This window comes from Lottia gigantea (assembly GCF_000327385.1).
Source record: "Lottia gigantea unplaced genomic scaffold LOTGIsca_86, whole genome shotgun sequence".
Taxonomy (NCBI): Eukaryota; Metazoa; Mollusca; class Gastropoda; family Lottiidae; genus Lottia; species Lottia gigantea.
Genome location: NW_008710834.1, coordinates 990,201 through 1,006,765, shown reverse-complemented (window position 1 = coordinate 1,006,765; position 16,565 = coordinate 990,201). Strand labels below are relative to the sequence as shown.

Here is a 16,565-nt window from a genome sequence, read left to right as displayed (position 1 = left end):
TTGACAAAATCGGTTGTGTCTTTAAGGTAGGCGCGATGTTGGCATGCTAGAGGTAGTAAGAAATGATCAATGTATTCTGACACTGCATATGACTCACTACCACAGTCAGATATAATAGGGCGGCCTTTAGGGATTTTATTCGAGATAAACCACTCCTTGGTTGGATTCTTATGGATTTTAGGCAAAGTGTACAAATGTCTCTCGCGACAATCAGGTTTGGCAGACAGATAGTCATATTGTTTCTGTTTGAGATAACTAGTTTTGACTAAATCGGCAAGAATGTTATTAATCATGTTAGCAGTTTCTTTGAAAATTGGTTTCGGTAAAATGGCATAATGTTTAGGATTATTCAGTTGATTCTCTGCTTCTGAAACGTAATCCTCCCTATTCAGAATGACACAACATGAACCTTTGTCACTCTTTTTAATAACAATGCTATCGTCTTTCTTAAGTAAGTTTAACGCTTCACGTTCCACTCGTGTGAGATTAGGCTTTTCGTGTGTTATGGAAAGGTTCACTGTTTGGCTATTCATACTAGCAAATGCTTTCAATATTTCAGAATGGATGGCGGCCTGAGGGGGTGTCCACGTGGATTTAGGAATAAACATTGTTCTAGCACCACGTGGGGGGTGGTTTCGAAAAAATATGTGCAGCTAAGATTTCGTTGAAATCGTTCAATGGATGGTCGGAGATAATTCAAGTTAGCTATCTTTGGTGTGGGAATAAACTTAAGTCCACGGTCTAGGATTGAATGCTGAAGGGGTGTGAGAATTTTGCGGCTCAAGTTAACTACAGTTTGGCCTAGCGGTGGCCTCTCAGTATTTTTATCCCCAGTAATTAGTTTAAAGACTTACTCGATGCTTGAAGCTGGTGTATCCAAAACAAATAAATGCTGTTTGCTGTTTCTGGAGACCAATGAAGATTATCAACTGTTTCGAATTCTTCTTCGTAGGTTGGTAAGATTGTTGCGCTGTTGATACTGGACTCCATCATCATGTTGTTGAGGGTGCTGAGGTTGTGTTGTGCTTTCTTCGAGATTTTATTTGAAATGGGTATACATGTGAAGAGGATCTTGGAGTTTGGGAAGGTTTTGTTGGCTGTGGCGATTAATTTCTGGGCTTGGTTAAAGGAGGTCTTTGGTATCTGATCACGGTTGTTGAGGCCTACATGAAGAATAATGGTAGTAGGTTTGGGATCATGGTCGTATGATTCCAGGATTGACTGTATGTGATGGATTTGGGCACCGGGGTAAGAATGTATTTCGGTGTCTGAACTGGTTTTGGTAATTCGATTCAGGTTAGATGATCCAATTATTAAGGTTGATTTCTTTAGAGCAGGTAGTTTCCATAATGATTTGTCCTTGGTTTGGTGATAATACGGTTTGGTAGCGGATATAATAATGGTCGTCGACGGTGTGATTGGTACTGGTTTGGTAGTTGTTAGAATTGTAGCATTGGGAACGGACTGGGATCTGGTTCGAGGAGGGGAAGGTCTGGATACATGTCTCGACTTGGATGGAGACTGAGGGGTGGTTTGCTGGTCCAAAAACGCACAGAAGGAAGAAAGGTTGGCGGATCCTGGATCACGTGGTGAAGATTCAGATGGTGTGGAAGGGGAAGACGAGTCTGAAAGTGAAAAGAGAAGGGGTGTGCCCTCTCTACGAGAGCGTTTACCTATGTCTGCTGGACTAGGGGTAGGTGAACTTCGGGCTCGTTTAGGGGTTTGGTTCGGCAGCGTGGTAGCTCTAGATGGTGCAGGTGTAGTGTCCATTTCAGTTGGTAGAGATATGGTTACTCTGGTTTTGTTTTTGTTTCGTTGATTGTTTGGTAGAATTTGGAAATTACAGCTTGAGTGAGACGTTTCCCATAGGAGCGACGGGCCCAGGACAGGGCATGAGAAACGATGCGGTCGACGGCAGGTGATGATAAAGACTTGGTACGAATGGTGGTCAGCTTCTCTTGAAGTGTGGTTTGGTAATGGTCGATCAGGACCTGCGTAACCTTACAGAGCCATGTCCGATTGAGGGATCTAATATTCGCGTCGACAGCTGATGTTTTCATTGCTGGACGGATAAAACTATCCAACTCAGAGACTTTGCGTTTGAAGGTAAACGCTGGTTGGCCTTGCTGTTGAAGGGTAAGGGTTGCCAAATGATGGATGCACTGCAAAACTTGGAAGATCACCTTCACAAAGGGTTCTTCCTCCTTATGAGTGGGGACTGGTTGGCGTCGGTGGGCTGGTAGTCGTTTCTGTTGTTGGTCAGGTCGATGGTTACCTCTTGATTGGTAGAGAGGTGTGTTGTAGGTAGGTCGGCGATGGGGTGGGATATAGCTGGATGGGTTGGTTGGTGGTCGGCGATTGGTAGGTGGTAGAGGTCGATGGAAGACAGGGCCGTTGTAGGGTACGTGATATTGGTTTGGTTGACGATTAGTGTTTCTATTTCTGGCTTCTTGCCAGTGGTTGTTGTAGTTGGGGAGCATAATGAAAATAACTTGGGGTTAGAAGGGAATGTACAGCGGATGTAACAGGAGGAAACTGTATATGCTAGCGTGAAAATGTTGGGATCAAATTATGCAAATAAGTCAAACTGGGTTTGGGGATATATAAAGCAAGATGAAAAATGCAAAAAATATATATTTAGGTGAATCTCGTTTGTGTCTGCTCTTCCACGAAAGTATTATGGTTTTGCCGACTGGATTTATAATATCAAACAAGCTTGAGTGTCATCATCCAATCAGATTCATTCTCCTTTCAAGTGCATGATCTCCACGTGATGTATAGTGGAAAACGAGAATTTCTCCGCACACGGAGAGTAGATATATTGCAAAAGACCCAGACTATGCTTTTAGTAAACAAAAATATTTTCATCAACACCACACTATTAACCTAAAATCAAAACTAGATCCCCAAACTAGTGAGCTTTTAGATTAAGAATTTGGTGTGTCCGTAACATATATTGAACAGTAGAAAATATGACTTTTTGTAGAAAGTTATTTATTTGAAAACAACATGCCTAAGATTAATGTATAGAGCTACTGCTGATAATAGACCTAATACTGTAGTATGATGTTGTCAAATTTCGTCACCTTATCTGACCAAACTTTTACTATACGCCACGATTTGATACTATTAATACAGAAAGAAAAGATAATTGGTGATTATATTCATCTTATCCACTTGATAAGTCACTTGTAAGAACGACATGGAAACAAATAGATTGTTAGCCCCCATGATCTTGACATTGTGAAGCATGGAAATATTAGCTTAAAATTGGCAGCATATTTATTAAACACAGGCATACGTAAACATAGCTTGCCAAGCAAGGTAATATACGCCCACTGGAAGCTTTGATTTTGAACAAAAATATAAATATTTAGCAGTACAGTAGCAATCACCAGTATGAAATATTCAACCTTCAGTCATACACTTCTTTTGAACTCTTTAGGGCGATACTGAATAATATTGAGTATGAGTTATTGCCCTAGTTCTTGAAAACGTGTTCAATCTTTAGCTCGTGAAAACTCTAGAAGACAAATATTCAATCTTCAGTGCGGTAATGAATAATAAAACCAAGTTTTTTTTATCAAAATCGAGCAAGAATCATGCCTCCTAGAGTTTTTATGAGCTACAAATTGAACGAGTTTTCAAGATCAAGGGCAATAACCCATACTAAATATTTCTAGATTCTTCTGATTTTCATTAGGGTTCATCCTTAGGTGATAACCAACACTCAAGCCAAATTTCGTTAAAATCCGTCAAGAATTGTTCCTTTCTCGAGTGTTTACAAGCTAAACTTTGAACGCGTTTTCAAGAACAAGAGCAATAACTCATACTAAATATTTTTCAGTTTTTCAATACGGTTTATCCATGGGTGATAACCAACACTCATGCCAAGTTTCGTCAAGAATTGTGCCTTCTAGAGTGTTTACAAACTAAAAATTGAACGCGTTTTCAAGAACAAGGGCAATAACTAATACTAAATATTTTTCAATTTTTCTGATTTTCGATAGGGTTTATCATTGGGTGATTACAAACACTCACACCAAGTTTCGTCAAAATCCATCAAGAATTGTGCCTTTTAGAGTGTTTTACAAGCTAAAATTGAACGCGTTTTCAAGAACAAGGGCAATAACTCATACTAAATATTTTTCCTTGGGCGATAACGAACACTCATACCAAGTTTCATCAAAATCCGTCATGAATTGCACCTTCTAGAGTGTTTACGAGCGTTTTAAGAACAAGGGCAATAACTCATAGTAAATATTTTTCGATTCGTCTGATTTTCAATAGGGTTCATCCTTGGGTGATTACAAACAACCATACCAAGTTTCGTTGAAACAAGTCAAGAATTGTGCCTTGTAGAGTGTTTACGAGCAATTGTGGACCGACGGACGGACGGACGGAAAGAGGTGACGACAATATACACCCCCATTTCATGTGGGCGTATAAAAATATAACCAATACAAAATGATACAAACGGATACAAAGTTCAAATACTATATGTTAAACATATATACACCGAAATCTAACTCCCTGCATTTAAAAGACAAAGAACTGTGATAATAGTTACCCTAAGTAATGCTACTGAGAGGGTGGAAGAGAAAGACACTAGTGATGTCTAACGTACTTGGCGGCAAGCGCGAGGCACGAGGAAGGTGAGAACGAGGCATGGCCAACGTCGGCTCATGCGAATACGCCGGTCAAAGGTCTAGGTCTTCAAACAGGTTTAATAAAATCATCACTTCAAAGAATAGAAAAAATTACAAAAAACGATTAAACCATGTGTAATTTCAAACGAATTATAGATTGATAATCATATAGTCATCTTTAAATGTCTAGGCTTTCGTCCTTTAATGAATTTCATTTGAACCCTGAATAACATTTTAATAATCAATTATTGCGAGACAAATTTATCATTTATCAATAGTTTAAGTCGCTTCATCAATCGAAATTCTCAATCGAGCCGAATATTTTTGAGAGGATTTAGGGAAGATGTGTTCCAAAAAGTATGTCATTTGAAATTCATATAATGGAACAATCACATTATCATTGCCTTCGCCTGAACAGGCTTCACAATAAGAATACAATTCATTTTTTTAATTAATTTTTAATGAGAAATGTTTTTGCATAATGATACTGTTCGTTCAATCAGAGCAAACATTGTCTCTGGAGTCCTTCGTGATATTGTTGCGATCAACTGACTAAGTTTGTCTTATTCCCCTAGAGATTTTGAGTCAGATGAACAAAACAATTGCGAGACTGATTTAAATAACAATGTTTTGCTTTCATTGTTTAAATTGGGATTTTAAGGCTAGCTTACTGATGATGTCGTAAGGATGGTTTACACAGGAAAACTTCTTCCTTATTTTTTTTTTACCTGCTGTAATACAGTTGCAACTAAAAAGTTAAAAGCTATTGCCTGTCTAAGAAAGTTCCGCAATCGGTCACAACTTTCAGGATGTTACCTTTTTCAATGGCAACAAAACAGCTTATTTCTGAAGCTAAATTTAGCGATCGACTGAGATTTCTGGAGTCTGATGAGCAGAACAAGTGTTGCTAATAAAATGAAATGAATGGAGTTTTACGTCGTACTTTTCAGCACAATGTGGGCTAATGAAGACAGGGAACGCCATGCAGGCTGCTGTGAGGGATATTTTGGCAGAACCCCGGCAGTAGCGTGCTCTTTTTCGATTTCCAATTGTCTAAGGATCTTTAACGTGTACAGCCTGTAACACACTGAGCTTCGGTTTATTGTCCCATCCGAGAGACTAGAAACCAATCAGAATGGTCTGATATACTCCATTAATAAAAACAGCTGATTAATAAGTGTATGGAGAAAACGAATCTAATACAATTGGTTACACTATTGACAATTATTCTTGATTCACAGTTCGGTTACGAAATCTTACACTTCATCAATTCTACATTAGTTTGACGTCAATAGTCGATATTTGTAAAGAAAAACAAAACAACTTATAAAATCTTTTTATATAATACCTACTTTGTCATGTGCATTTTTCTAAAACATGACATAGTGTTATTCCGAGTTTAAAGACTTAAACGACAATATCATTTAACCTCATGCAAGATGTAATCGTCTTTCCCTGGAGAAAGATGGTACCCATTCATTGAAATATCATTCATTTGTTTCCACTTCCTTCAAACTTGGTTCAAGAAGTTTGCCATGTTTGAACATCACTGGTAGGTTGCTGGAGTTTAAGGGTTGAACGAAGTCACGGATAAAAATAAATTGGCTGTCTAAACAAACAAATACTGACTACGTAAGATATACGACTTCTACAATTTAAGAGCCATCTTTTATCGCGGAAGTTTGATTGGATTGTTCGTTAGTAAATACAGTTAATCGGAGTCCTCTTCTGATCACGTGATCTTCACAGATGGAGGATTAATGTCAGACATCTTTTGTAGTTTATAGACCCCAAAGGAATTTGCGCCAAGAAAAGCTGCGCTGTGTTCTGCATTTTTTCGACGCGGTTGGATCTGCTTAAGCTGTCCTAGAAGGTCATCTCGCAGGTGTTCTATTGGGTTTAAATCCGAACTGAGTTGATGGCCTTTCCTATGCTGTTAGATGTCGTTTCGGAGTCTTATAAATTGGGGCACAATGAGGTCGGAGAATCTGATGTAACGGGCGGCTTTGACTCCATGGACTCTGTCTGGGCCAATATTCTGAAATACAAAAGGTTCAATTTTCCTACTTATGCCGGTTGCACCCCATACCTTGGTAGTTCCCATGGTTCAAACCACACACTGTTCACACTTTTTTTCGCCACACTTTTACGATGGGATTACATTACCGACTCTCATATAAGAACACATGGACACTGCTGATGCCGCCAATATTGTCTTTTGTCTATACTCAAGACGTTGCTGACGTTCATGAGTGAGCACTCGAGCCCTGTTGGACAACGAGTCGATTTCGAACAAGGTCAACATCGATGGGTCGCTGATAATGGCCAATGGTCTGGTGTACTGTCGTCACAAAGCAACTGAATTATTAGTAGTAGGTGTCAGGTGCTTTTATTACAGAACTCAGGCACATGTTGCATTTCTGATTTCCTGTACATCACCGCTACTTGCCCTCACAGTTCCCAACTGTTACACCGAACGCAGCAGGTATCATATTTACAAAGCAAATTAACAATTTTGATCATTTACGATTATGTCCGAATACACCAAAAAAGTTTATATAGTGGTTTACTTTCATAGTCATGACAATATTGAATTTTTGTCCAGATTTTGCTATAAAAGATGTAGTAGGAAGTGATTTAACCTGACAAGAGATGGCAATTGAATTAGCGAGGCGGTCCATGTATATATACTAAGGCCAGTAATTCATTTGCCATCCAAGTTTCCATGCTTAATTCATCCATCTATAACATTTTCCAGAAATCTCGTTGAAAACTGTCCAATACGTCACATGATAGCCAGGCAAGAACTTTGTTTCTGAACAAAAATTCAATATTTTATGACCATGAAAATCGTGAGCTAGTCAAACTGAAAGTAGACCACTACCTTTTATCAACGTGTCTGTCACTGCACACAAAACACTATTTTTAGAATGATCATGTAAATCTCTCATCATCTCACAAAATCAATTTTAGACATCAAATTTTGTCAAAAAAATAGGCATGCTAAGATCCCAAAAGTGAGAAAAGGGATTACTTATAATAGCACGTATACAATCATTTGCATCAAATATTTAAGTAGACTCGGCTCTATACAATCATTTGCATGAAATGTTTAAACTCAGTCCTAAATAATAATTATACTTCACAGAGTTGCTTCCCCTGTATGTTTTAATGATAACGATATCGACAATTTCATAATATTTTCCCATTCCCAGTAGTTCCTTAGAGCCCTGCGCCACATTCACTACTCTTTATTGGGCTAATAAGGACAGGTTACGCTACACCGAGAAATAAGTATAAAATTTGTTGGCGTGAAGACGTGTTTTTGTGCCTATCCGTTTGTTGAAATAACAATTGAGCCCCTCTTGTACTAGTTTTCTGTTATCAAATGAATGAGATATTGTTTCATATATACCGGGTGTTTTGAAATTAGCCACACTCTCAACCCCCACCTCCATAGGCGTAGGAGACGAGAAGCAGGAGAAAGTACCGCGCCTTCGGTGCTTCAACCGATATCCTTCAACCAGTCAATGGTAAACCAAGTTTTAACGACCAGTGAAAAAAATAGTGAACTAAGTACTTGATTCAAAGCTTTTTTTCGATTTGCTGAAATCATACCCCTCAAAAATGCAGGCTGGGGAACAGGTACGCAAAATATTAAATTCTCAGGGATAATACCTTTTCTGAACAATTTAGAGTTTTGTTGACACGTTCGAGGAGGGGGCTCTAAATACGAAAAACACCCTGTAGAATTAAATCGAAAGTAATTACATATTTAGCAATCTTTCCGTTGTTGGGAAATATATCTTTTCAAAAATAGAAAAATTGGTTATTCGATAGAGAACTAATATGATTTTTTTTTTTTAATATGATATCATAATAAATGTTAATGTCGTTTCGTGGGAGGTAATTACGCACACGTAAAGAACGTTAGGAAGTGTTACGAAACCCTGACTGACGATGCAGTGTTTATGTTTATATTTTGTTAGCGATACGATAGAAAAGGCATGACATAAACTTAATTTAATTTACTACATTCAAAATGAAAAAAAAAACACACATTCTGAGTATTGTGATAATGTAACAGACCAAATCCCACTATTTTATGATGATATATTATTTCCTAATTGACGCAACCAGCCGGTTTCAAAATCCGAGTGTTTAATTGCCTGCATTTCTTAATGGTTTTCCTACAAACGTCACGTCGCAATTTATCAAAATAATCTGCTAGAATATTGAAAGATAGTTTGCAAGGCAAGGTAATATAGACCCACTGGCAGCGTGGATTTTGAATAGAAATCTTTGGCAGTACAGTAACAATTACCTGTATACAATATTCAACTTTCTTTTTTACTTTTTGGGGCGATACTGAATAATATAACCAAGTTTGTCAAAGAATCGTTCTTTTATAATGATAATATCTGTATTATAAAAGGGTAAAAAAATAGGTCATACAATATCGATAAGCATCAAGATAAGATACTGAGTACCCTCCGATAGGCCTGTATTACATTCTGCCTATCATTGACAATACAAACAAAAACACAAATAAACAATTATTAGATGGATGACAACAATCAAAAGTCATAAGACAGACCTGAAATAAAAGTAACCAAAAGACAAAATAATCATTTACAATATATTTACATAATAAATTTTAAAAAGAAACTAAGTTAAAAAAATATATTTCAACGCAAATTTAGAATGTACAAAAATTTCAACAAAATATACAAGTACATTAATTAAATTGGTATAAAAACAAATGGCAGAATTTTGGAAGCAGTTTTAGTGTTTATGAGCTAAAAATTGAAAGCGTTTTCAAAGAACAAGTTCAATTACGCTTATAAAACAGTTTTCGATATTTGATACGGTTAATCCATCGGTGATAACAAACACTCACGGCAAGTTTCGTCAAAATCTGTCAAGAATTGTGCCTTCTTGAGTGTTTATTTAACGAAATTTCAAGAACAAGAGCAATAACTCATACTAAATACATTTCGCTTTCTCTGATTTTCAATAGAGTTCATCCTTGGGTGATAGTAAACACGTTTTCAAAAACGAGGTCAATAACTCATACTATTTATATTTTGATTTTTCTGATTTTCAATAGAGTTCATCCTTGGGTGATTACTAACACTCATACCAAGTTTCACATACATCCGTCAAGAATTGTGCCTTTAAGAGTTTTTACGAGCAGTTGTGGAAAGGACCGATAGACGGACATGGGTGACAACAATATACGATATAAAAATGACCATAAAGAGATAATTAACGCCAGTGATTTTATAAATGTTCCCATCTTTGAGCTCAAATTCCATATTCTACGAGACATAACATAATTTAAAACCTTAAGCTTTGCTATAACTGGATTTTTTCATATCATGCGAAGCGGATTGCATTTTAAACACATAAAAACCTTATTATATTTACTACAAGCCTCGGCAGATCTATAGTCAGTTTTGCTCTGTACATCTATCAACGGTTTTCAAGAATTAGTGTACTCCGCATTTTATCAAGCTCTTTCGCACATTTTTTTATTTCATAAAATTTCCTTAATCTGTTAACTCCTTGCCTCACCAATAGGATTAGCATTTAAATTGATCTAAATTAATTTAATTCGTAAACACTAAAGGCACGATTCTTGCCAAATTTCGACAAAACTCGATATCACCCCAAAAAGTTCAAAAGAAGTGTGTGACTAAAGGTTGCATATTTCATACTTGTGACTGTTCTGCCAAATAATTTTTATTTAATATAAAGCTACCAATGGGCTTATATTATCTTGCCGGACAAGCTGCCTTATGTGATCAGGAAGTGTGAGCTTACTTTGCTACGATGTATGTTTTTACGGTACTGGACAGGGTAAAGCATGAATTTCAGTTTACAAAGTTCTTAAGTGTTGCATAAGATCCCTGAACACGATTGACGATCACACATCAAAATTTCACAGAAGAGGTGAACATCCTAAAAACTTACTTATGTAAGATATTATGTGTGAATTCTTGTTATACTTATTTTGAGTTTTCTGTCCATTATTAGAAACTAAATGGCCTTATTCATTTCTATATATTATTGTCATTATTTTAATCATCATGTAACGAGCACCACACACGAGATAAAAATGACTTGAGTTCACGAAAGGTTATCGATCACGCAAATCATCTAATTATCACATGACTACATGAACAAAAGAAACATCAAAAATTCCCAACTTTACTAGCATATAGCGGGAAATATCAATTCTCTCGACCAGGTAATCAGTCATAAATTTACCTGAATAATAGGATATGACATACTATAGTTTGTAGCATGTCAATCCAAATACTCCACTTCTTATCGTCTGCTAGTATAACAGGGATTAAAGTTTTATTGGCGTCACCCATGTCCGTCCGTCCACAATTGCCCGTCGACACAATTCTTGACTTTGTGTGAGTGTTTGTTATCGACCAAAGATTGACCCTATTGAAAAGGAGAAAAAGAAGAAGTTCTTGATAATGGGTAAATTTTTAGCCTGTAAACACCCCAGAAGGCACAATTCTTGACGAATCTTGGTGTGAGTGTTTATCATCCATGGATGACTTTTCAATTTTTGGCTCGTAAACAATAAAAGGCACGATTTTTGCCGAATTTCGACAAAACTTGATATCTTATTCAGTATCACCCCAAAAAGTTCAAAAGAAGTCTGTGTCAAATAATTTTAACTACCAAAGGGCGTATAATATCTTGCCTGGCAAGCTGTCTTATGTGATCAGGAAGTTTGAGCTTACTTGCTACAATGTATGTTTTTACAGTACTGGACAGGGTAGGGCATGAATTTCAGTTTACAAAGTTCTTAAGTTTTGCATTAGATCCCTGAACACGATTGACATAAATATAATTCACATTTTCATTAAATTTCGATCACACATCAAAATTTCACAGAAGAGGAGAATATCCTAAAAGCTGACTATTGATAAATCCTACCCCCACCTCCTCAAAATAAAAAGGGGTTCGGTTGGGATGCCCGCTCGCAGCAATGACCTTTTGCCTTTAGTTTTGGATTTATGTATTAATGAGGGTTTTACCCGATAGATAAAAGTATAACGATTCAAAAAAACATAGATTAATGAATTAAACAACATCCTAAAGTGGTGATGACAAGCAAAGATAAAATAATTTAACAGTAACATACCACAAAGTGGTATTTAACACAAAAATTCAAAAACAACTAACAACTAAACAAAGCCATCACAAAAAGATCTACAAACTTTTTAAATAAAATTTTGCCTGTTTTAAAAAGGCAAACCTCTCCTCATAATAAAGATAAGGTTGTGCAAATAGTTGATGTACAGGTCCAGCAGGGCAGTGCTATGATCTGATGGGTTTGAGATGCTTACACCCAATCCGAAAGGCTCTCGCTTGAGCAGATAAGAATTGATAAGGTGAATAATTATGACCAGCAGATACAAAGGGTGAAAATATTATTTGATAATGTGTTTTTTTGCGATTTTAATGTGAATACTTGTATCTATGCAGAGTGCACAGCTTTGATTAGCCCAGAGTTCAGTTGGCAAAACCTATAGAAGAGGACATTGTTTTTATTTTTTTTATCACTGAACGAACCAATCGTGTCATATCAGTATGTTAATCTAGACAGGATAAATTTTTCTGTCGTCTTTTTTTTAGAATTCCCGTTGATAAAATTCAGTGAACTGAAAGCATTACAGATATCTTTAAAACTGTGAACGCTTCTGTATTTTTTTATGAGATTTTGGATCAGTTCAAAACTCTTTCAATATAGATATTATGATTTGTTCATATCCGCACTGCAGACAATGTTACATGCAATGGAAACCAAGGTTTTGTCAATCTGGTAAAATGCTGCATATTGGTCGCAAGTTGAGGTAATAGGGCTCAAAATGAAATGCTGTCTGTGGGCCAAAACACTCCAATTGATAGAAATACACATTCTAATTACACTGCAGTAACTTTACATCTTATGGTTATGAACTGGTCCATAACCATCTTATCTTATACACATGTATTTTTTATTATAATTGTTCATCGAAATATTGTGTTAAAAAACGCAATTCGGTCCCATTATTATTACACTTAAATTCATAACTTACAGGGGTTGTGTAACTGATCAGCTTTATCATTAGAAGGTCAATTCATTTATCTGATTAGTGGTAATTTGAGATACTTGTATGAGCTTTAACAAATTACATATCTTAATAATATTGTGTAAATCATCTCATTTGAATACGATTTACGATTAGATTATGTAAATGTCTGCTGTATAAAACAGATATGCGTAAGGATGACTTGTTTACGGGCAAGAGGAATGGCCATATCTTGCATATCTTTGAGTGCAGCTGCTTTTAGGTTTTTGTAATGGTTAGCTTTAGGATCTGTGCCCACTTCAACGAAATTTGACTCCATATTGCAATACGTCTCTATCAGAAAAAAACGTTATATTTATAGGAGTATAATAGTGTAATACTTGTGTTTTAAGCAGGCAGGAAAACGTGTATTTTTGAAGAAGCCTGACGAAAAATATACTATTACACGTGGTTCAATCACGGAAAGGTAAATTAATTTCTTGTTGGCTGAATTGTTTAGTAACGATTGCATGTATGTGTAATTGAAGAAGATCAAGGAAAATTTCTGATTTGTTTTGTTTACCGTCTTTATCGTAATAATTCAGTGAACACGATATATTTCTATATTCACCCCATATTATCATTGTACATAAAGGGAAGTCAAGAGATCTGGTAATCTTATTGGCTGATATCGCCGGTTTTTTAACGCTTCCTTTACTACTTCAAGAAGAATTTCATTTTCAAAATATTTTCACAGGTAAATTTAGATATGACGTTCAGAATAGTTATATATAAGTTCGAAATGGAATCTTGTTTATTCCATATCAATACGACAAAAGAACAGCTATGTCTTTCAAGGTACGTAGTGCATTTTACTTCATTTTAATATGCTACCAATGAAATTCATCAGATTGATTTGACAAAACAGCATTTTTTTTATTTTAGATCACAAAACTTCTTACACCCTTTATTATGAATTATAAGGTTCAATTTTTTTTTGTGTGTGTGTAAAAGTGTAGGTATTTGAATGTTAAAGTGATGCGATACTCCCTATCTCAATGGGAAGTAAATGATCTTTTGTCATTATATATTCATTACGTATTATTACAAGTTAATATATAAAAAAACCTGCCACAGCTGTCTATTTAATATAATAGGTGTAAGATAACAGAGAAGTAATTTCATTGAATTTTCCGTACACACACTACAAAGTATTTGTTATCATGAATGCTAAATCCTGTTGACTAGGGGCCTGGCTTGCCTTTGTTGCTTTTTGTCGTTTTCTACTGACCTAACAATTCGCTTTGTGGTAATGATGTAAAACAGTTACATCAAAAATTGAAACAAGTGTTCATACATTATACGCTAAATCTAATCGAATGCATATCATTATACTCAATATGTATCGAGCAAAATGTCGGTAAAATTTGGTATTTAAAGACATCTTTCGGTTCAGATCGGTTTTGATTGGTAATTGTTTACTCAACCATGTGTTTAATTATGGTTATGTTTCTTCCAGGTAGCCTTAACACTTCTTCTTATCATAATGCCATATTTTCTGAAATGTTTATCAGAGGGAAGGACCATTGCAAATTCACATCGACGAACTCAGTGTAAAATGCCAAAGAATTTGTGTCAACTGAGAAAAGAAGTAATTCGACCAGCTGCATTAAGAGATGCCTTTTCAATAGATTTAATTAATGGAAAGAACATAACAGACGTCCCACCCGAGTACATCGACACACACCATTATGTTTCCGGTGGATCCAAAATATGCCAAAAGTCATCCGACAACGAACTGTGCCCCGTGTATTACGTTTTAAATGTAGATGAAAACAGGATTCCGAATTCATTTTTAGAAGCTGTTTGTTCTTGTGCTTGGCCACAGATGGATATCTTAAAAGATACACGAGTGGAATGCCAAACGAAAAACTATTACACCAAGGTTCTTCGTCGAACAGGATGTGATGAAGAACATAACACATTTATATATGAAGCCGTGTGGGAACCTGTTCGGATTGGATGTGTAGCTCTGTCTGGTCCAGAACGTTATATATCCCTCCAACCTGTTTCGCCTATCTAAGCATATTTGTACTAATGGGAATACAAATTACTTGGCACGATCTGTCTCATAAATTGCATAATAAATCAAAATATTCATTTATTTATTTAGCACAAATGCTCTTCATGTTTCCAACCACATGAATCAGATTTGCTTCAAAATGTTTGGGAACATTAAGATTGCAAGCTTAGTGTCTCACGTGTGCTTGTTGTGTAAGTGCTATGTTTGAGTCGTACCTGAATGGGAATTCAAAGGAATCTTTTCTCCAATTTATATCCATCTCTGTGCGTTAATTTACAGTATTTCAATATCATTATTATACGTTTGTTTCATTATGCTGTTATTGTTAGTTATCGTAGTTACTATGTAACCTTTAAAATGAACATCATAATCGGAATTAATAAGAGAATTCATAACAAACTCTTAGTACGAGAGTTATTAGGTAAATCATATTGATTTGTATTGGGTTATTATAACAACTTTAAAAAAGAAATAATTATATTAATCACATTCTATGCTTCATGCCAAATGTTGTTTTGTATAATACTGCTCAAATGATGTTTTCTAGTCTAGTATTCGGTTATTTAATTCTCACAATGAGAATTATTATGTATTAAATCAAAAAAAGCTTTATATTTTGATATTTCTTTTTTCATTGTTATTTAATATGTTATTAATTAAACACTTGTAATCATAATTGAAATCGTATATTATATCCAAAATCCCACGTAGTTTTATACGCCAAGACAGAATTTCAGATAATGTATCCAATTTATAAAAAAAATCCTCATCCTAACATCATATGTGACGAGATACTCCAAAAAAGATCGGGAGAGTGCATCAATATTCCTTGATGTGGTTGTATACTCCACAATAATCCCACAAAACCAGATTAAGACATTCATCAGCAATTTTTATTTGGTCGTTTGCAATAAACACTGCCATTTTGTCAAATTAGTCATTATCACATCCAGACCGAAACATCTGCCTCTGATAGCTAGGCAGAAAATCTAGGCTCTGTTTTGTGGGTATTTTCCGCAGATGCGGGTGTTTTAAACCTATTTGTTTCAATTGGATACACCAAACCCAGATATATTAGGAAAGGTGGATATTTTTGTAGTTCAGTCATACCATCACAATCCTCTGACACCATTTAGGCCACGTCAGCGGTTCCGTCAAAGACTTTTTTAACGAAACTGATTTCTCGTCGGCCATTTAAAACTGCTTGCTCAACCAAATGTCACAGAGTCACTGATACTAACAAAACGAAAGTTATGTGATGCCTAATACTAATTTTGTCATCGTAAAGCTAATTTAATATTAACGCACACTCCAGCCTAAACTGGTCAAAATATCACCAGCTGGAATAGAGGCAGATGTTTCGGAATATTTTGGAAGACTTTTACCTCGCTATCGCATTCCTTAAATGTGTTGAAAACTTGTATAACATTTTTCTATACAAAATACGCGTCACTTTCGGGACATAGTAGGTGTGCGTCCTCCACTCTTCACCGGATTGACGAGACAATATTTCGACGTCAAATGAATAAATTAATATTTTATCATGAATACATTGTATGCATGCCTGAGTTCAAGATATTTACCTCGCTTCTGTGTTACTTACCTTTGAATCGAAACAAGGCGAACTTTGACCTGATAGTTTGATGCAAAACCATTTGCAAGACATTCTGACACATTCGAAATCTGTCTGTCTAACTAATTCAAATCCTGGTTCAAAATCCCCTATCTTGATCAACTACGAATGATACAATT

At 35.8% G+C, this 16,565-nt stretch overlaps 1 protein-coding gene across 1 annotated transcript; it reads left to right on the top strand.

The window, feature by feature from the left end:
• Positions 1-13,576: 13,576 nt before the first annotated feature.
• LOTGIDRAFT_169526 (hypothetical protein) lies at positions 13,577-14,813 on the top strand (the record flags this gene model as incomplete). Its single annotated transcript, XM_009067809.1, has 2 exons — positions 13,577-13,588; positions 14,250-14,813. 2 exons carry the CDS (start codon positions 13,577-13,579, stop codon positions 14,811-14,813), a joined length of 576 nt encoding a protein of 191 aa, XP_009066057.1.
• Between the last annotated feature and the right edge of the window lie 1,752 nt (positions 14,814-16,565).